Below are 19,861 nucleotides of genomic sequence, written 5' to 3'. Positions count from 1 at the left end.
TACAGCCCCCAACTTGATGTCACCCGCAAATTTTGAAATGGTACTTCCAAATCCAAATCATTCATGTAAATTGTGAACAACAGTGGTTCCAGCACCAATCCCTGTGAAATACCACTTCCCATCTTTTGCCAGCCTGAGTAGGTACCCTTAACCTCTACTCTCCGTTTTCTATTTTGCAGCCAACTCGCTATCCATTCTGCTGCGGGTCCCCTGACTCCACATGCTCTGGCCTTAGTCATGAGTCTACAATGCGATACTTTATCGAAGGCCTTTTGAAAATTCAAATATATTACATGTACCCTTGTCTACTCTTTCTGTTACTTCTTCAAAGAATCCAATAAGGTTGATCAAGCATGACTTTCCCTTCTGAAATCCGTGCTGACTATTCTTTATTATATTCTCATTCTCTAGGTGTTTTTCTATTACATCTTTAAGTAAAGATTCCATTATCTTTCTTACCAACGACATTAAACTAATTGGTCTATAGTTCCCTGGACTGGTTCTATCTCCCTTTTTAAATATAGGAATAACATTAGATGTCCGCCAGTCCTCTGGCACTATTCTCATTTCTAATGAATTTTTATATATATTTAATCGTGCCTCTGCTATCTCCTCCCTAACTTCTTTTAATATTCACAGATGCAATCCATTCGGACCTGGGGTTTTATCCTTTCTAAGTTTAATTAGTTTATCAATTATCTCCCCCCTTTCTATCTTAAATGTTTTTGTGTCTTTTTAATCTCTTCTAATGTCCTGCTCACCTTGTTAGTCTCCCTGGTAAATACTGAGGCAAAGTAACTATTCAATATTTCTGCCATTTCATTGTCATTACCTGTGAGTTTATCTTGTGCATCCCATAGTAGCCACATCCCTATTCTGAATTTTCTTTTGTTATTTTTGTGTCTGTAAAATACTTTACTGTTTCTTTTTATATTCTTTGAAAATTTAGTTAGTTTCTTTTTGCTTTCCTAATTGTTTTTTTTTACTTCTTTCGTAACCTCTTCGTATTCCCTTTTGTCATCCTTTCCATTATTGTCTATGTACTTAGAGTATGCCTTTTGCTTTAGTTTCAATTTTACTCATCTCTTTATTCATCCATGGTGTTTCATTATTGGCTGGTTTGTTCTTGCTTTTTAGAGAAATATATTTCTCCTGAACTCTACTGATCACCGTTTTAAATATTTCTAACTGCTGTTCTATCTCTTTGTCTGTCAAAAATTTTTCCAGTTAGCTTCCCTAGTTCCATTCTCATCCCTTCAAAATCAGCTTTTTTCCAATCTATTACTTTGGTCTATGTCTTACTTATGTCTTTCTCAATCATTATTTTAAACTTTATGATGTTGTGATCGCTATTGCCTAGATGTTCCCCTACGCTTACACCTCTTATCTGCCGTGGTTCATTTCCCATTATTAGATCCAGCAGTGATTCCTCTCTTGTTGGGCTTCTCATATATTGGGTAAGAAAGGATTCCTGTACACATTTTAAAAACTCCATTCCCTTTTCCCCTTTCCCTACCTCTTCTTGCCACTTTATTTGGGGGTAGTTGAAATCTCCCATGATTATTATTCAATGCTTTTTACTCATTTCATAGATTTGTCAACATATTTCATCCTCCACTTCTCTTCCACCATTAGGTGGTCAATTGAATATACGTATGGAGTTTTGTCTGTCAAGAGCACACATCATGAATCTGGGTTTGGACGTCACTCAGTCCATCTTTTCAAGCATGGCCTCCTTGCTGGGATATGTTTCTATGGGCACTGGCTCCTCTGTGGTACTTACTCAAGTGACCATTATTCATGTGTGAGCCTTGACTGTTAGTCCCAGAGGCTTTTTGACCCTGGGGAGCATCACATTCAAGCATGATCCTGTCCTCACCTGATACCCAAATACATGCATTTCCAGCAGGGGTTGCTGCATGGTCACCAGGAGCAAGAACTCTGGACAATTTTCCTTTCCCTAACATAGGGATTTTGAGGCCACTTGTACCACCCGTACCAGTGCCCTGGTTGAGGTCAGCTACCTCAGCACAGATCGGGGGTCGAATTGGGGCCCTTTCTGGTCTACATGACTCAACAATAGGGAATTCAGGAGAAACTTCTTTACCCAAAGAGCGGTAAGAATGTGGAACATGCTACCACATGGAGTAGTTGAGGCAAATAGCATAGATGCATTTAAAGGGAAGCTAGATAAGCACAAGGAGGCCATGCTTGAGAAGATGGACTGAGTGACGTCCAAGCCCAGATTCATGATGTGTGCTCTTGGCAGACAAAACTCCAAACTGGAAGCATGAATTCATAAAACTTACCTTCAGAAGTAAAGTATTGGTTGATGCATCCCAGGAGTCAAACCAGTTTAGTACTTGTGCCTTTTATTTTCATCCATTATGATTTATTGGCTGCTCAGAGGCATTCAGAAAGTGCTATAAATGATGCAGTTTCATATTACGTAATTAAAGCACACAAAAGGTAAAGCTCTTTAATTGTGTTCCAACACTGGCATGATGCATAACTAATTGACTAGTGAAAAGTGCTGTATTCTCCTTGCTCATATGTATTTTAATGAATCAAACATGTTAGTCACATTTTAATATGATATTGGGCAGTACTAATGGGATCTATTGATAGGTGTCTAACCTGCTGCCCTAACAGTTGAATCAAGTTGCTGCAGTATCCATTAATACGCTATGCTACCAGGGCTGTATATTGATGGATTATAACTACCAGTGAGATTGTGCATCATTAGATCTTCTGGGAAAATTCTCCCTCAAAATTCTCATGCAGGCTTGTATCAAAGTGCCATTAAATTAATTTATTATGTAATTAAATATACAGAATTAGCCCTCTTTTACTTTTGTTTACTCCCATCTGAGGTTTTCTTTTCAAATTGTCTCCCCTCCTTTGGCTCCTGCCAGCGCACATCCCACAGAGACCAGCAGCCTTCTGTTATCTCACATAGTGGTCTTTGTTCACGTGGGAGCCTAGTCAGCTTTCAATCGGTAATACCCTTGTCTGTGAGTAAGAGGTTATGTCATTGAGCCCCAGTCCAGGACGTGAGCTCTTAACCTAAGTTGATTCTCTGGTGCATACTGAGGTAGTGCTGCATTGTTGGAGGTGCTGTCTTTTGGATGAGATGTTACGGGTGGGCATGAAAGATCTCATAGGACAATTTGAGGAGGAGCAGGGAATTCTCCCAGTGACCTGACGTACACTTCTCCTTCAACCAGCTAGTTGCTGTTTGTGGGAACTTTCTGGGCACAAATCGGCTTCCGCTTCTGTCTATATAACAATAGTGATTACTACAGTAATTCATTGGATGTGTAGTGCTATGGGACCTCCTGCAAATTTCGATAGTGGGTATCAGCAGGTTATTCACAGCCAGTGGCCAATTTTAGTAGCGCTACTACCAATAAGCTAATTGAGCACAGGCTGGGGAATGAAGCTGGAACCCTCTTGCATGAAGAATGGAGGGCAAGTGATGTCCTCGGACCTGAAACCCAATATGGGTCGGCACCTTAAAGAGAGGAGAAAATTAGAGTGGTAAGATTTCTTTTAATGTATTCATCCAGTGCATTTTTTATCCAATATATAAAACAAGGCAAACAGGTCAAAATAGTTCTAGGTCTGAATGACAGGAACGGCATCTTATCTTAAGAGTGCATTCACATGATAGTCAATTAAAGTTGTTTTACAACCTGCACCACACCTCACGACCAACACAATGACAGCATTTCAAATGCAGCTCCCAGTATTCCTACCTTATTAGCTGTTGAACAAGGTAATGGAAGTTTCAATTGATCTTTCTGTATTACAATAGTAATATGTTCAAGTACATATACCTGTCAAACTTGCTTTATTGGCAGCAAGGTGTGGAGAGAGACAAAGTCATTAGAATTAACGGATTTCAATTAGTGCAACAGTGGGAAACAGATTTCAATACAGGAAAGATGTGTACCAACGGGGGAATTAATCAGCCTTGACACCGAGTTTCATTGAAGTCTCTGCATGCCCTTAACTGTCAAGGCAATTCTTTTTATACCTTGTCTCCTACATTTTTCAACCAGGCTACAAAGAATCATCCAGGAATAATGAGCATTCGGCTGTAACGACTATTTTCTGCTACACTAAATTATGATTAGGGCAGAGACAAAGTCATTAAAATAATTTTAAAAATGCAAAGTCTGGTATGTCTCACAGCCAAACTTTTTAACTTCTAGGAAGCAGGGAAAATAGTTGTTATTGTTTAGTGAGACGGTCACAAAGCATCAAAAGGAAAGTGAATTTACAATTCTCAGGACTTACTTTGTAATTTTTTCGCCCCCCTGTTTCCCCCCCTGAAGGTGCCAGTTGTAGCTGGGATTCAATTCCACAAGGGCTGACTGCCCACCAATATCGTGCCCAAGAATCTATTGTTCATTTGTGAGCCAAGGCATTGAGTGGCTGCCTGGCATCACAACTAAGCGTGGTGAGGTCTGCACACTGACACCTTCCAACTAAGGTCACCAACTCTGGACATATTCCTGGAGTTTTCGTTGCATGACATCCCCCCTCCCACCGCCAGTCAAACAGCCATTTTTCCCCATCTCCAATATTTTTATAATTAATAAATGAAAGTGTTAGAAGAAAATGTAAAATGCACACATCTCGTTTAATGCCCCTATGATTTTTCTCCCAGGTTGCTCACAGCAGTATCCAGGAGATTAATCTTTAATTCCTGGAGACTCCAGGACAATCCTGGAGGGTCAGTAACCCTACTTCCAACAGGGATCACTGGATAGTATTTCGGAGTGTGAACCGTGCTGCCTTTTCCCCTCACAGACCATGGGGCTACTTCATTACAGTTTAAGGGTTGAATCTGGGAACTTCCAAGTGTGTTTGGCTCTGTACAGTGTATTTACCCAAAGAGCCCGTCAATTTGTAATTAGAATTCTGCACAATTAAGCTGTATTTTGCTCGCAAATGCAATCATCTGATAACTGACTCTTTGTTCTGTGGGGGTATATGAGGATATATTATTTACCATGAGGGTACATTATTTCTTTTGTTTCCTGCAGTTTCCTGTGCCCAGGATGCCAGCATTGTGACTGATATAACTGCATTATAAAAATGTCACATTATACTAGCAAATAATCTATGGTATTGCTCATGGTAGGTCAGATGATATAAGAACAAGAGCATTATACCATTTAACACACCATATATCATTCTGTTGCTAAAGAGGATCTATGTGTAACCTGACCCATCCCTTTTGAGTTTGCAAGGTCTTATTGCTGGGAATAGGTGCACCTTGAGGTCAATTAGAGGATATTTTCTTTTGCTGTAGGTGTTTCTCTGATACTAGTGGAAATGACTGGCTTGTTTCTTGTTTTCTTTTTTTAAATATGACACAGGAATTTACATATGTGACAAAGTGTGATGTCTGAATTGTGACAGACACATCTCAAAACCTTTTTATGTATACGGTGTACTCCTTTTCATTCAAAGTTACTTAATCAAATAATCTGTGAATTCAAATTGAAGTAGTGCAAAAAAAATCCCATTAATATTAAAATTACTTAATTTGTACCACTCGATAATTCTTTTTTTCAAGCCAAGCATGACTTCAAATTAACAGGAATATATCTAATGTATGTGCATGTGTGCATACACACATACTGTATAGTATAGTGCAATTTGAGTAGTTTTTAAGACTAAATTTTCACAGGAGTGAGCTTAACAAATACTGTGTGGCTCTAGTATCACAGCTGGTCACTTTTGGCCTTTGCTATTGTATCACATGGAACGTTCACAAGGTCACAAGAATGGTTCTGATGAAGAAGACTCTTCAGCCCATTTGATCGAATCCTTCCAGAATACCAACCCCACCAACTTCTCATTACACCATCTAATTGTTTCTTTAATGAGTCCAATGTCCTGGCTTCAACCTTCCCTGCTGCGTAAATAAATGCTTCTTGTCATCTGTCCTAAGTCTGCCCTTCACAACCTTGAACTTGTTCCCTCTTATCCTGTGGCCCTGGCATATATCTGAACATATTGTTCCTAATTTATTTCTTTATCCTATCAAGTATTTTATATCGTTCAGTAAGGTCCTCTCTGATGTGTGGTTTTTCATGACTGAAGAGCCACATCTTATCAAGTCTTTGCTCATAACTCATCCCTCTAAGACTAGCAATCTGCCTCATTGCTCTCCTCTGTACCACCTCTGGGGCCCAGTTATAGCTGCCAGACTCTCTTTTTTGTTCTCATGACCTTGTGGATGGTGCTGGTGAGGTCACATTTATTGCCTAGTTGACCTGAGAAAGTGGTGGTGAGTCATCTTCTTGAACCACTTCAGTCCCTTGTGGTGATGTGGGGAATTTCAGGATTTTGACCCAGTGATGATGAAGAAATGGCAATATTTGTCCAAACCAGAATGATGTGTGACTTGGAGGAGAACCAAGGAGGTGACAGTGTTCCCATGATATTGCTGCTCTTGCCCTTCTTGGCAGTAGATATCGCAGTGCTGGTAGTTGCTGTCGAAGTAAATTTGTTAAGTTGCTGCAGTGCATCCTAGAAATATTACATACTGCAGCCACAGTGCACCATTGACGAAGGGGTGGAGATTGAGTCCAGTGGCAGGGGTGCAGATCAAGCTCTGTTCTGGGTGATGTCAAGCTTCTTGAGTGTTGTTAAGGCTGCAGCCATCCATAGTGAGTATTCAAACCCACTGCTGACTTGTGCCTTTTAAGCGGCGGAGAGGCTTTGTGAGATCAGGAGATGAGCCATTTGTTGCAAAGTGCCCAGATTCTGTCCTGCTCTTGTAGTTACCATGTTGATATGGCTGGTCCAGTTAAGCTTCTGGTCACTGGTGACCCCAAGGTATTCATGGTGGGGGACTCAGTGATGGTGGTGTCTTTGAAAGTTAGGGGAGGTGGTTGGGCTTTTTCCTGTTGGAGATGGTCATTGCCTGGCACTTACGTGGCACGAATGCTCCATGTTACTTGTCTGCCCAAGCTTGAATGTTGTCCTGATCCTACTATTGCCTAGCATAGGCTGCTTCATTATTGGAGAAGTTGTGAATGGAATTAAACACTGTAGAATCATTAGCAAATATCCCCACACCAAAGCTTATGATAGAGGTAAGTTCATGCATAAATCAGCTGAAGATGATTCAGCCTGAGATGCTGCCCTAAGGAATGGTAATGTAGTGGTTATGGTTGTGTGTTAAGACTGTGGATGCTGGATCAATTGAAATTTTCATGACTGAGATCGACAAATGTTTATTAGGTAAGGTTATTAAGAGGGGTAGGAGAAGACTCGTGTGGAGCATAACCACAGGAATGGACCAGTTGGGCCGATAGGTCTGTGCTGTACATTCTATGTAATTCTATATAAGGGATATGGATCAATGGTTGGTAAATAGAGTCAAATTACAGATCAGCCATGATCTAATTAAATGGCAGAACAGGCTCGGGGGGCTGAATGGCCTACTCCTGTTTCTATGGTGAGCAACCCAGAGGTAGAGTTCAAATCCCACTACGGCAAGTTCTGAACTTGAATTCAATAAAGCAGACAATTTGTGGGTGGGCACCAGAAAACAAGGACAAACTGCTGGATTATTGCTAAAACCTAACTAGTTCACTAATGTCCTTCAGGAGTGAGAACCTGCCACCCTACAAGTGACTCCAGTCCCACGCATCGTTGACTCTTCATTCCCTCTGAACTGGCCACTTTGTTTAAAACAACAATGTCAGGGCAGCTTAGGATAGGCAATAAATGTGACCTTGCCAGCATCGCCTATATTTGAGAACAAATTAAACTTCCTGAGTTGATGTCCTGAGGCTGCAATAATTGGCCTCCTATCACCAGGACCCCCTTCCTGTGTCGGGTCTAATTCCTGCCATTGGAGGGTTTATCTGTTGACTCCCATTAACCTCAGTCATCTTAGGGATCCTTGGTGCTATAATCAGTGAAATGCTGCCTTGATATCACGAACTCTCATCTCTCCTCTGGCATTCAGATCTTGCATCCATGTCTGGATCAAGACTGTGATGAGGTCTGGAGCCAAGTGATTCTGGTAGAATCAGAACTGAGCATCAGTGAGGAGGTTATGTGTGAGTAGGTGCTCCTCGATGCCAATATAGAATCATAGAATGTTTACAGCACAGGAGACCATTTGGCCCATCGAGCCCGTGCCAGCTCCTTGTAAGAGCAATCCAGTTAGTCCCATATAGAATCATAGAATGCTTAAGATTTGAGACACGGTTGATCAAAGTAATGTACAACTTTAGCATGAACTCCTGGGACTTAAACTCAGCTAATTTGCATTGTTTATTGGTTTAAACATGCTGAGTAACAGTTTAATCCATGATGGTGAACTTGTGACAAAGGGAGGAAGGAAAGACAGGCAGACAAGTACAATAACATGATAATGAACCCAATGCATCTGTTCTTCTACCATAAACAACCTGGACTTATGGAGGGGAGTGGCTCACCCTTATAGCATATGGTGACCCACAGCAGGCTAGCAGAAGTTTTACTTCATTTTTCATTTAATGGGGAAACTGGTACAGACACAGCATTTGCAGTTCTATAAACAAAGCCAAATAAAAGCATCTTATTTCTCATAAGTTTTTACAGCCAGCCCAAGGGAATGAGATAAAGATTCCTCTCTTGATGGCTGTTGAATGCCAAGTGATTGCAATTCTGGCAGAGCTATCCTGGTGTGCTGTTGGCTTGAATCCATAGCCCAGGCTTCGATTTTGTAGTAACTGCACTAGGGATATACAGGTTGCTTTGCTGATATGCCAAGGGTTTCCCACCTTCATAAATCGGGCTCCTCTCAATATAACACCATACGTGTCCTGTTCCCAACAGCACTGTTTACATAATGAGGCTTAATTTGGATTTGATCTGAATTAAATATTTAATATCCAAGCCGCACAAGTGCTTTTGAATGTTCCTCCCCCCACCCCCAATGAGTCCCTCGATAGATCCTAATATTCAGAAGTTTGAATCCTTCAATATAAACTTCAAATTACATCACTCCCCCAGGTGTCAAATGAACTGTGCTGCTAGATAATGGATTCAGTTCAATAAAAAATGTCAGATGATCGTCAAACTTTCAACTTTTGACATCATCAGGAAGCAGTTCAGTTGAATGTAGGGGAACAATATAAATATACCAAAGCAAATAAGTTGTTTTTCAGTCTTTTAAATAGGGTCTCACTTATACAGAATTGCATAGAATGAACAGTGCAGAAATAAGCCTTTCGGCCCAACTGGTCCATGTCAGTGTTTATGCACCACACGAGCCTCCTCCCACCCCTTTTCATCTAACCCTATCAGCATAACCTTCTATTCCTTTCTCCCTCGTGTTTATCCAAGTTCCCCTAACTTTTGTGAGGATTTTTTTTAAAGTTCATTAGTTGAATTTTGTACTCACAAAGGATAAGGGATCATTGCTAGGGAGCAATTTTAGTCAACCAACCAAGAATGGGACCAGATTTTTTTGGAGAATTTCTCCTGATTCAGCCTCGATGAGCACATGATCGTCAGAGGTTTTAAATAAGAATACTGACTCCGCATTTTCTTTTTCTGTTTGTTGCAGCATTCCTGGATCTGCCATCTGTGCCTTCGACATGGAGCAGATTTCCAGCATTTTTGACGGACGTTTCAAGGAGCAGAAATCCCCAGAGTCTATATGGACACCGGTTCCTGAGGAATTGGTTCCAAAGCCAAGGTAAGAGAACCCTTCAAAACCAAGAACACACAACCCCAATACAAAATGAAATCCCCTGGGTCTGTCTCAAGGTGAGAGGTTCTAGTGCTGCGAATGGAACACCTCTATTTTGGACACTGTCAGCATTGAGCTCTCAAAAGTCAGATTCAGCACAACTAGATTAAAGCTTCCTCTATTCTGCCCCAACAATGTGACTCTGCATGAACCTCAGAGAGGACCGCCTACTGCACCAATGTAGCATTTTCATACTTCACACCATCTAGTAGCTTCTCTGAGTCAGAGTAATAACTTAAACCTGAATTAGGGGCAGTTTTGTGCTGTGGGCCCATCCCCACTATTGAGGCAACATCATTTTATTTCACAAATGTTCCCTAGAACATAAAAACATAAGAAATAGGAGCAGGAGTAGGCCATCCTGCCTCTCGAGCCTGCTCTGCCATTCAACAAGATCATGGCTGATCTTCTACCTCAAAGCCATTTTCCTGCACTATCCCCATATCCCATGATGCCTTTAATATCCAGAAATCTATTGATCTCTGTTTTGAATGTACTCAATGACTGAGCCTCCACAGCCCTCTGGGGTATAGAATTCCAAAGATTCACCACCCTCTGGGTGAAGAAATTTCTCCTCATCTCAGTCCTATATGGCCTACCCTTTATTCTGAGGCTATGACCCCTAGTTCTGGACTCCCCCGCCAGGGGAAACATCCTCCCTGCATCTACCCTGTCGAACCCTGTAAGAATTTTATATGTTTCAATGAGATCACCTCTTATTCTTCGAAACTCTAGAGAATACAGGCCTGGTCTACTCAATCTCTCCTCATACGACAATCCCGCCATCCCAGGAATCAGCCTGATAAACCTTCGTTGCCCTCCCTCTATGGCAAGTATATCCTTTCTTAGGTAAGGAGACCAAAATTGTACACAACACTCCAGGTGCAGTCTCACCAAGACCCTATATAATTGCAGTAAGACATCTTTACTACTGTACTCAAATCCTCTTGTAATAAAGGCCAACATACTATTTGCCTTTCCAGCTTTCAGTGACTCATGTACAGGGACACCCAGGTCCCTGTGAACATCAACATTTCCCAATCTCTCACCATTTAAAAAATACTCTGCATTTCTGTTTTTCCTACCAAAGTGGATAGCTTCACATTTTTTCACATTATATTCCATCTGCCATGTTCTTGCCCACTCACTTAGCCTGTCTATATCCCCTTGAAGCCTCTCTGCATCCTCCTCACAACTCACATTCCCACCTAGTTTTGTGTCATTAGCAAACTTTGAAATATTACAATTGGTCCCCTCATCCAAATCATTGATATAGATTGTGAATAGCTGGGGCCCAAGCACCGATCCCTGCGGTACTCCACTAGTCACAGTCTGCTAACCTGAAAAAGACCCGTTTATTCCTACTCTCTGTTTTCTGTCTGTTAACCTCTAAAGTCAGAAGGTTGTGAATTTAAGCCCACTCCAGGACTTGAGGACATAATCTATGCTGACACTTCAGTGCAGTACTGAGGGAGTGCTGCATTGTTGGAGCTTTCATCTGTCGAATTACATTAAACTGAGGTCCAATCAGGTGCACGTTAAAGATTCCTTGACACAATTTGAAGAAAAGCATGAGGTTCTCCCTGTGTCCTGGCTCACATTCTTCCCTCAATAAACACCACCAAAAAACAGATTCATTGGTCATTCATCTCATTGTCATTTATGGGATTTTGCTGTGTGCAAAATGGATATCACATTTGCCCACAAAATGAAGAGATAAGGCATTGTATAAATGCAAATGTTTTCTTTAACACCTCTTGCACAGTGTAGACATCATAAGGATTGTTATCTTATATATAAAGAGAAGGAAGCACTGTGCTTGACAGAAGTAATAACATCAATGGAGTGATTCTAACAGAGACTCCATGGATTTGATACCATGCTGTGGTGTTGTACCAAACATACCCAGAAATTAGAATTTTAATAATTTGGCTTTCACAAGGGCGGGGTCAAGTGGAGTCTTATTGGCTTTGTTCTAGAGACCAGTTTTTTTTTATTCGTTCATGGGATGTACCCATCCCTAATTGCCCTCGAGAAGGTGGTGGTGAGCCACCTTCTTGAACCGCTGCAGTCCGTGTGGTGACGGTTCTCCCACAGTGCTGTTAGGAAGGGAGTTCCAGGATTTTGACCCAGCGACAATGAAGGAATGGCGATATATTTCCAAGTCGGGATGGTGTGTGACTTGGAGGGGAACGTATAGGTGGTGTTGTTCCCATGCGCCTGCTGCCCTTGTCCTTCTAGGTGGTAGAGGTCACGGGTTTGGGAGGTGCTGTCGAAGAAGCCTTGGCGAGTTGCTGCAGTGCATCCTGTGGATGGTGCACACTGCAGCCACAGTGCGCCGGTGGTGAAGGGAGTGAATGTTTAGGGTGGTGGATGGGGTGCCAATCAAGCGGGCTGCTTTATCTTGGATGGTGTCGAGCTTCTTGAGTGTTGTTGGAGCTGCACTCATCCAGGCAAGTGGAGAGTATTCCATCACACTCCTGACTTGTGCCTTGTAGATGGTGGAAAGGCTTTGGGGAGTCAGGAGGTGAGTCACTCGCCACAGAATACCCAGCCTCTGACCTGCTCTTGTAGCCACAGTATTTATATGGCTGGTCCAGTTAAGTTTCTGGTCAATTGTTACCCCCAGGATGTTGATGGTGGGGGATTCGGCGATGGTAATGCCGTTGAATGTCATGGGGAGGTGGTTAGACTCTCTCTTGTTGGAGATGGTCATTGCCTGGCACTTATCTGGCGCGAATGTTACTTGCCACTTATCAGCCCAAGCCTGGATGTTGTCCAGGTCTTGCTGCATGCAGGCTCGGACTGCTTCATTATCTGAGGGGTTGCGAATGGAACTGAACACTGTGCAGTCATCAGCGAACATCCCCATTTCTGACCTTATGATGGAGGGAAGGTCATTGATGAAGCAGCTGAAGATGGTTGGGCCTAGGACACTGCCCTGAGGAACTCCTGCAGCAATGCCCTGGGGCTGAGATGATTGGCCTTCAACAACCACTACCATCTTCCTTTGTGCTAGGTATGACTCCAGCCACTGGAGAGTTTTCCCCCTGATTCCCATTGACTTCAATTTTACTCGGGCTCCTTGGTGCCACACTCGGTCAAATGCTGCCTTGATGTCAAGGGCAGTCACTCTCACCTCACCTCTGGAATTCAGCTCTTTTGTCCATGTTTGGACCAAGGCTGTAATGAGGTCTGGAGCCGAGTGGTCCTGGCGGAACCCAAACTGAGCATCGGTGAGCAGGTTATTGGTGAGTAAGTGCCGCTTGATAGCACTGTCGACGACACCTTCCATCAATTTGCTGATGATTGAGAGTAGACTGATGGGGCGGTAATTGGCCGGATTGGATTTGTCCTGCTTTTTGTGGACAGGACATACCTGGGCAATTTTCCACATTGTCGGGTGGATGCCAGTGTTGTAGCTGTACTGGAACAGCTTGGCTAGAGGCGCAGCTAGTTCTGGAGCACAAGTCTTCAGCACTACAGCTGGGATATTGTCAGGGCCCATAGCCTTTTCAGCCAGTTGAAGCCTGGACTTAAAAGACTGACATTGATGGTGATCCAGGTCAACCGTGACTACATTTTATGCATCCAAGCAGAAAGCTGTGCTGACAAATGTACTCATTGGTGATGCCTGGTTCCTGACAACATCTGGATGAGTGAACTTCGTGGCACTGGAAGAGTTGAAACACGCAAAACATAATAACTTATACTTCTGTGGCATTCCCCATGTAAAATAAAATGTCTCAGAGTACGTAACAAGATGGCAAACTTGGGACACAAGCAGGATAAAGAGATCTTAAGATGACAAAATACTTATGGATGAGGAAGGCCATTTGGCCTATCTTAACACATCCATCCAAAACAACCCTATATCCCCACCCAATATATCTAATTGTTTATTATATGATTCCAGGATTTTCGCCTCTACCACTCTGCTCAGAAGTCCTTTCAAAGTGTTGATGACTCTCTGCATGAAGAAAAACCTCCTAATATCAATGTTAAAGTTGCCTTTTACTAATTTGAACCTGTGTCCGCTTGCCTTCTTGTAATTTATTTTAAATTAATATTCTGGACTCACCTTTTTCATTCCCTTTACTATGATCTATGCCTCTATAAGATTGCCTTTCAGATTCCTTCTTTCCAGGCTGAAGAGCCCAAGTATCTCCAGTTGTTCCTCATAACTCAGATCTCTAAGACTAGAGATCAACCTTGTAGCTCTTCTCTGCATTGACTCCAGTGCCTAAATGCCTCTCTTGCATTTCGGTGACGAGTACTCAAGATGTGGTTTGACCAGAGCACAATACAGTCTGATCACAAATATTTCTTATTTGTATCCTACTGTTTTGGCTCTGCAGTTCAACATTCTATTGGTTTTATTAATTGCTGCTGTGCATTGGTTGGACATGTTGAGTGTTGACTCCACTAAGACTCTAAGGTCTCTTTCATCTTCATCCTTAGCTATTTCAACACCATTCATGAAATATGCATGTTGCCCAGTTTTCCTTCCCATGTGTAGTACTTTACACTTGTCTGCATTAAATTTCATCTGCCATTGTTTGGCCCACTCACATATTCTATTGAATTCATTCTGTTGTTTCTGGGCTGTCTCCTTTGTTTCCACTGCCCCTCATAGTTTGGTATCATTTGCAAATTTCCCAATTTACATTGAGTTTCAGAATCCAAGGGCGCGGGTGCGTTCGTGGCGGGGGGGGGCTGCGAAAATCTGGGATTCCCGGGGTGGGTCCGGAGCCCGGCTCCAACCCGCCCACTTCCGGGTTCCCCAGTGACGCGCTGACATGCGCGCTCAGCCCCCGCATGTGGGACTCCCACCAGCAATTAAAGCCAGCGGGGTGCCACTTAAAGTACTTAAACAGGTACTTCAGGTCATTTACAGACCTGATTGACCTGATATTTTAGGAGGGCTGGGATTTTGAAATTAACTGAGACTGTTTCCCGTGCTGGGGGAAACACTCCCAGTTCAAATGGACGTGTTGCAGCCATCAGCCTGTGGCAGCTGCAAAGGTCCATTTGACAGGTGGATGGGGGGAGACCCTCACTCATTGCAGGAGGCCATTCTGTCACTTTGGACAAAGTTTGGCCTCCACCACCCTCCTCCTAACAATAAAATTCACCAACTTGCACACTTACCCCGGTGTCCAGACACATGTACCTACCTTGTGGACCCCCTCAAATGTACATCTTCCGGATGGGGGCCGCCATAGCTGCAGTCATGACCTCCTCGGAGGACGAACAGCATCACCAGCCTCGCCAGCCACGCCGTCCACCTCTGACACGTGGAGCTCCAAAACACAGTGCTGTGACACATCCACCTGTACAGCAGGAGGGAGGGCAACCGCAGAGAGAGATGTGTCGCAGAGGGCACTACCCTCACCACAGGGTCTACAGACCGAGGCTCAGCTTCCTGGACCTCTCTGAGCAGCAGTGCACACGGAGGCTCAGAGTCACTTGACATGTAGTCGTGGACATCTGCAGCCTCCTTCATGCCGAGCTGCTCCCGGCTGGCCCAAGCACCATCTTCTTACCTGTCGCTGTCAAAGTCACCGCTACCCTCAACAACTTCTCCTCCGCATCCTTCCAGGGTGCCACCGGGGACATAGCCGACATCTCTCAGTCGCCTGCACAAAAGAGCCCTGCAAATACACCTACACCCACTCTGCAGTGACACAATGGGTAGCATCAGTTGTGGGTCTTCATAGTGATCCTCAGGAAAGGGCATTATTGCACAAACCAGACAAGATTCGCAAAGACGTGGCAGTAGTGGTGCCAATATAATATGTAATGTGAGTTGATCAGAAATTAAATATAGGTTAAAAACCATGACAAACCCTCAAACACCCTTGTGCATCCCCTTCATGCTCACGACACGTTTACCTTACGCTTCCTACTGCACATATGTGATGCATGCCCTGTGGATGCAGCACAGGTAGTGGCAGGTTGAGTGAGGCTGATCGTGAAAGAGATGCATGAGAGGGTGAGTATGAGATAGAGCCATGAGATTGTATGAGGATTGGGTTGAGTGGTAGTGGTGGGATGAGTACTGGCGAGGTGAGTAAGTGCAGGTAAGATGAGGATGAGCTTTGAGTGGGTGTGAGGAGTGATGGCAGTGCAGAAGGAGATGTGGGGTGGGGGCAGTGATGTGGCAGACGGAGGGGAGGGGAATGAGTAAGTGTACTCACTTCGGCTGACTTACTTAGGTGATTGAAGCGCCTCCTGCACTGTGTGCAGGTGCGCGATATGTTGGTGGTGCTGGTGACCTCCTCTGCCACCTCGAGCCAGGCCTTCTTGGTGGCAGAGGCAGGCCGCTTCCTCCCGCCCGCCGGGGGGAAGATCTCTGTCCTTCCCCTCCTCTACACCCCATCCAATAATACCTGGAGTGAGGCTTCATTAAACCTGGGCTGCTCCATGCTGTAATTTTTCCTATTTTCTGCAGCATCAGTCAGTGGAGGACTGCCCCTTTAAATAGGGCTCCTCCAGCTGACAGACCTTGCTGCGCATGCGCAGTCCGCCCACTGTGCAGTTTACCAGCGGGAAACCCGGAAGCACAGGTAAGTAGCTCTAATTAGCCTGCGATTCCATGCGGAGCACACTGATATCACCGGGCGAGTTACCCACGCGCCCAGTCGACCCCCTGCTCAGAACCCGCCGCCCTGCTAATATCGAGCCCCAAGACGTGGATGTAAATTAGAAACGGCAGTGGTCCCCACACTGAGCACTGGGTCACCCAACTCAGTACTTTCCCCCAACCTGACATTACCCCTCTAATCAATACCTGTTGTTTTCTACTCTTCAGCCAGTTCCTTATCCACACCCAAGTTTAATTTTTCCCTGAATCCCAACAGCTCTGACCTCAATTGGTAATCTTTCATGTGGAACTTTTTCAAATAGCTTTTGGAAGTCTGAGTTCACAATGTTGTAGCATTTACCGCAGTCCATTTGGGTTGTCACTTCCTCAAAAAAAATCAAGGAGGTTGGTCAAGCAGGAACTTCTCCATCTAAAGCTGTGTTGGCTGCTGTTTACTAGGTTGCTATACAGATGATCCTCAAGTTTAATCCTGATCAATTCCATTATTTTATATGGAATTGATGTAGGACTAATGGGTCTCTAGTTGCCTGTGTCTCTTTTGTCACTTTTTTGAATATGGATACCATGTTAGCCTGTTTCCAAACTTCCCTAGTGTCCCCTGATGTCCTCATAATGATTGTCAGTACCTCACAAATCTACTTGTTAGTCTCTCTCAACACTGTGTGATAAATATCATCTAACCCATGGGATTTATTTGTTTTAAACCCTTTCAGGTTGTCTAGGACTCCTATCTAATTTATATCGAAGTCTTGAATTATGCATCAGTACTCTATTTTTGGAGGGCATATCTTCCCTTGTGAATACTTTGAAGAAGTAATCATTCAGAATATTTACAATCTTGTGCTCATCATCAATATCAAGCACATTTGCATCTTTTAATGTTCTCACCTCGAATATGACAACCCTCTTACTAATGTAATACTGAAAGCATTTTTTTTACTGCTACAGTTTGCCTCTGCAGCAATGCTTTTTTCTAGTTCTCCGTTAGCCCTTCTGATCACGTTAACTTTTAACTTGTTTCTGTGTAATCCGACATTCATCTCAGGGAGCCACTTTTTCTTTTTCCCTGCAGGAATTGTAGACGTCATTTTTTCTCTCTATTTCACTTTTAATTTGTTTGTTAATCTATTTATGGTCACGTTTGTTCATTCCATGCTTGCTGATCTTAAGGTATGTAGATACCTGCATGTCCAGCATTATTCTTTTAAAGGTGTTCCATTGACCTTCTACTGAAATGTTGACAGACATCCTCCTCCAATCCATATGTCTCAATTCTTCCCTCATCTCTTTGAATTTAGCCCTTTTAAAGTTAGAAACCTGGCTTCTGAGTCTTCGGTATAAATGGGTCCCAGATAATGTTAAACTTGATCATTCTGTGGTCACCTTCCCCCACCCCCGCAGGGGTGTACTGTCTTCCATTTCTTGTGCGTTATCTGGGTCTTTTATGCATATCAGATCAAGTTGAGCACTGCCTCTCATGGCTTCCCTTATGCCTTGAGTCATGAAGCAGTCGGCATTACACTTACCAATTCTAACTCTAAACCACTTGGGTTTTCCCAATTTATATTGGGTTGATTGAAGTCTCCCATTAAAATAACTTTTCTGTTTTCTCACACCATTCCTATATCTTCATTTAGCAAACTGTCCTTCTTCTTACATTAGTGTTAGCTTGGATTTATTCACATTAGAGATGTCCAACCAGAGTAGCCCTATCTGTGGCTTATCCCTCCCACTGGATCAACTTTATTTACCTCCTAGTTATCGCTCACCTATACGGCTTCAGCGCATTTTCTGATGACAGGACCTTTTCTGTCCTTTCTGAACACTCTATATCCCTGAATGTTAAATTAATTTCCTTTCTCTGGGTTTAGGCATGCCTCTGATAGTCCCACCATTTTGTAGTTTCCTACTGCCACAACTGCTTCCAGTTCTGTAATCTCATTCCTAATGCTTCTAGCATTCATGTATAAGTATTGTAATGTAGCCCTTCCTTCTTTCATGACTCCCAGTGTCTATTTTTTGCTGGGCTCCTGTACATGTACGTCTCTCAGGGTTACTGTGTCCATGCCCACCTTTTGACTGCCTTCTACCCTACAGTTCATTCAATCTGGAATCCGGTTAACTCCTCTCCATCTAGTTTAAATGATTTTCAATTGCTGCCTCAATGTTACTCTTGAGTCTCTTTGTTCCTATTTGATTACAGTGCAGCCCATCTCTCCTCTACCAGTCCCTTTTGTTCTGGTAAAGTTCCCAATTATTTATAAAGGTAGCATTGCTGTTTCGACACCAGGTTGCCAGCCATATATTTACATATTTAATTTTATTACTGAACACTCCTTTTCCAAATACTGGAAGTATACCAGAGAGCACTATTTGGCATTCCTTATCTTTGAGTTTTGAATTAATCTTCATATATGTGCCTTTTAAAGCCCCAATACTATTTCTTCCTAATTATGGACTTCCACCACAGTCCTGTCCCCTTCAGTAACCTTTCCTTCATGTGTACTGTTGTAGCTCCAGGTGGAAAGGTCACCATCCAGTGGGCTTAGTCCTTCTGGCACATGTGGCTATCTATTTTGCTGAGTGAAGAATTCCCTACAACCACAGTCTCTCTATATGACATACAGACTGCGTTATTCTCCAGGCTGATCCTTCTGGTATCCTTCCTGCCTTTTCTTCCAGGATCTTGTTACCTTCTGCAGTATTGGACAGTCCCTGGAACCCAATCATTACTGGGTTCTCATGGGCGTCTTTGCAAGATTTCTTACCAGCTTGTTTTTTTTTCCCTAACCTCAATTCGTCCAATATCCCCATTACCTTGGTTTCCCTTTGCACCAGTCACCATATTTTCACAATCCTGTCCCTAGTTATACTGGTTTCCAGCCCCACCTCCTCGAGATCTAACATCACAGCCACCTCACTGATCTGCGATTGCTCACTTAACGGGCACGATTTTAAAAGTGAAAAAGGGGTGGGTTGGGGGCGGGGGAGCATTCAAAATTGCAACCATTTCAGACCTGCCTCCAACCAACCCATTTCCGGTTTTCACCAGGGCGGGCTGAGGGGCGGGCGACCAACACGCTCTGGGGAGGCGGGTCGGGCCTTAAAACCTTTCAAGGAGGCTTTGGGCCTCTATTTTCCTATGGAGGGCCGGGATTCCCGGGCCTACGCTTTGTCACTTTGTGAAAGGAGGCGAGAAGGCCCGAGACTAACAGGAAGGTGCCTTTCTGGCACAGCTTGTGGGCCCGGAGGAACAGAAGTGCTTCCCCCAGGCCCAACAAGCCTACCTGCAGCGACCCCCCAAAAGATCGCGGACCCTCGACCCCGATCACGGATCCCCAACCCTGATTGCAGACCCCCGACCCCGATCCCCAATCCCCCCCAACGATCGCGGACCCCTGCGATGACCCCCAATCCCAACACCCCCCCCCACCCAATGACTGACCCCCGATCCCTCCCCCCATGACTGACTCCCCTGT

At 43.7% G+C, this 19,861-nt stretch overlaps 1 protein-coding gene across 1 annotated transcript in view; it reads left to right on the top strand.

Annotated features, from left to right (window-relative positions):
* LOC137299736 (semaphorin-6B-like) overlaps positions 1-19,861 on the top strand; it is a 403,979-nt gene that overhangs the window by 341,101 nt on the left and 43,017 nt on the right. The window contains exon 12 of the mRNA XM_067968676.1: positions 9,590-9,721. Within this exon, the coding sequence (XP_067824777.1) occupies positions 9,590-9,721 (132 nt within the window). The remainder of the gene's footprint in view (positions 1-9,589; positions 9,722-19,861) is intronic.

This window comes from Heptranchias perlo, chromosome 29 (assembly GCF_035084215.1).
Source record: "Heptranchias perlo isolate sHepPer1 chromosome 29, sHepPer1.hap1, whole genome shotgun sequence".
NCBI classification, from domain to species: Eukaryota; Metazoa; Chordata; class Chondrichthyes; order Hexanchiformes; family Hexanchidae; genus Heptranchias; species Heptranchias perlo.
Note: the sequence above shows the minus strand (reverse complement) of the source record. Positions and strands in the feature narration are given on the sequence as shown.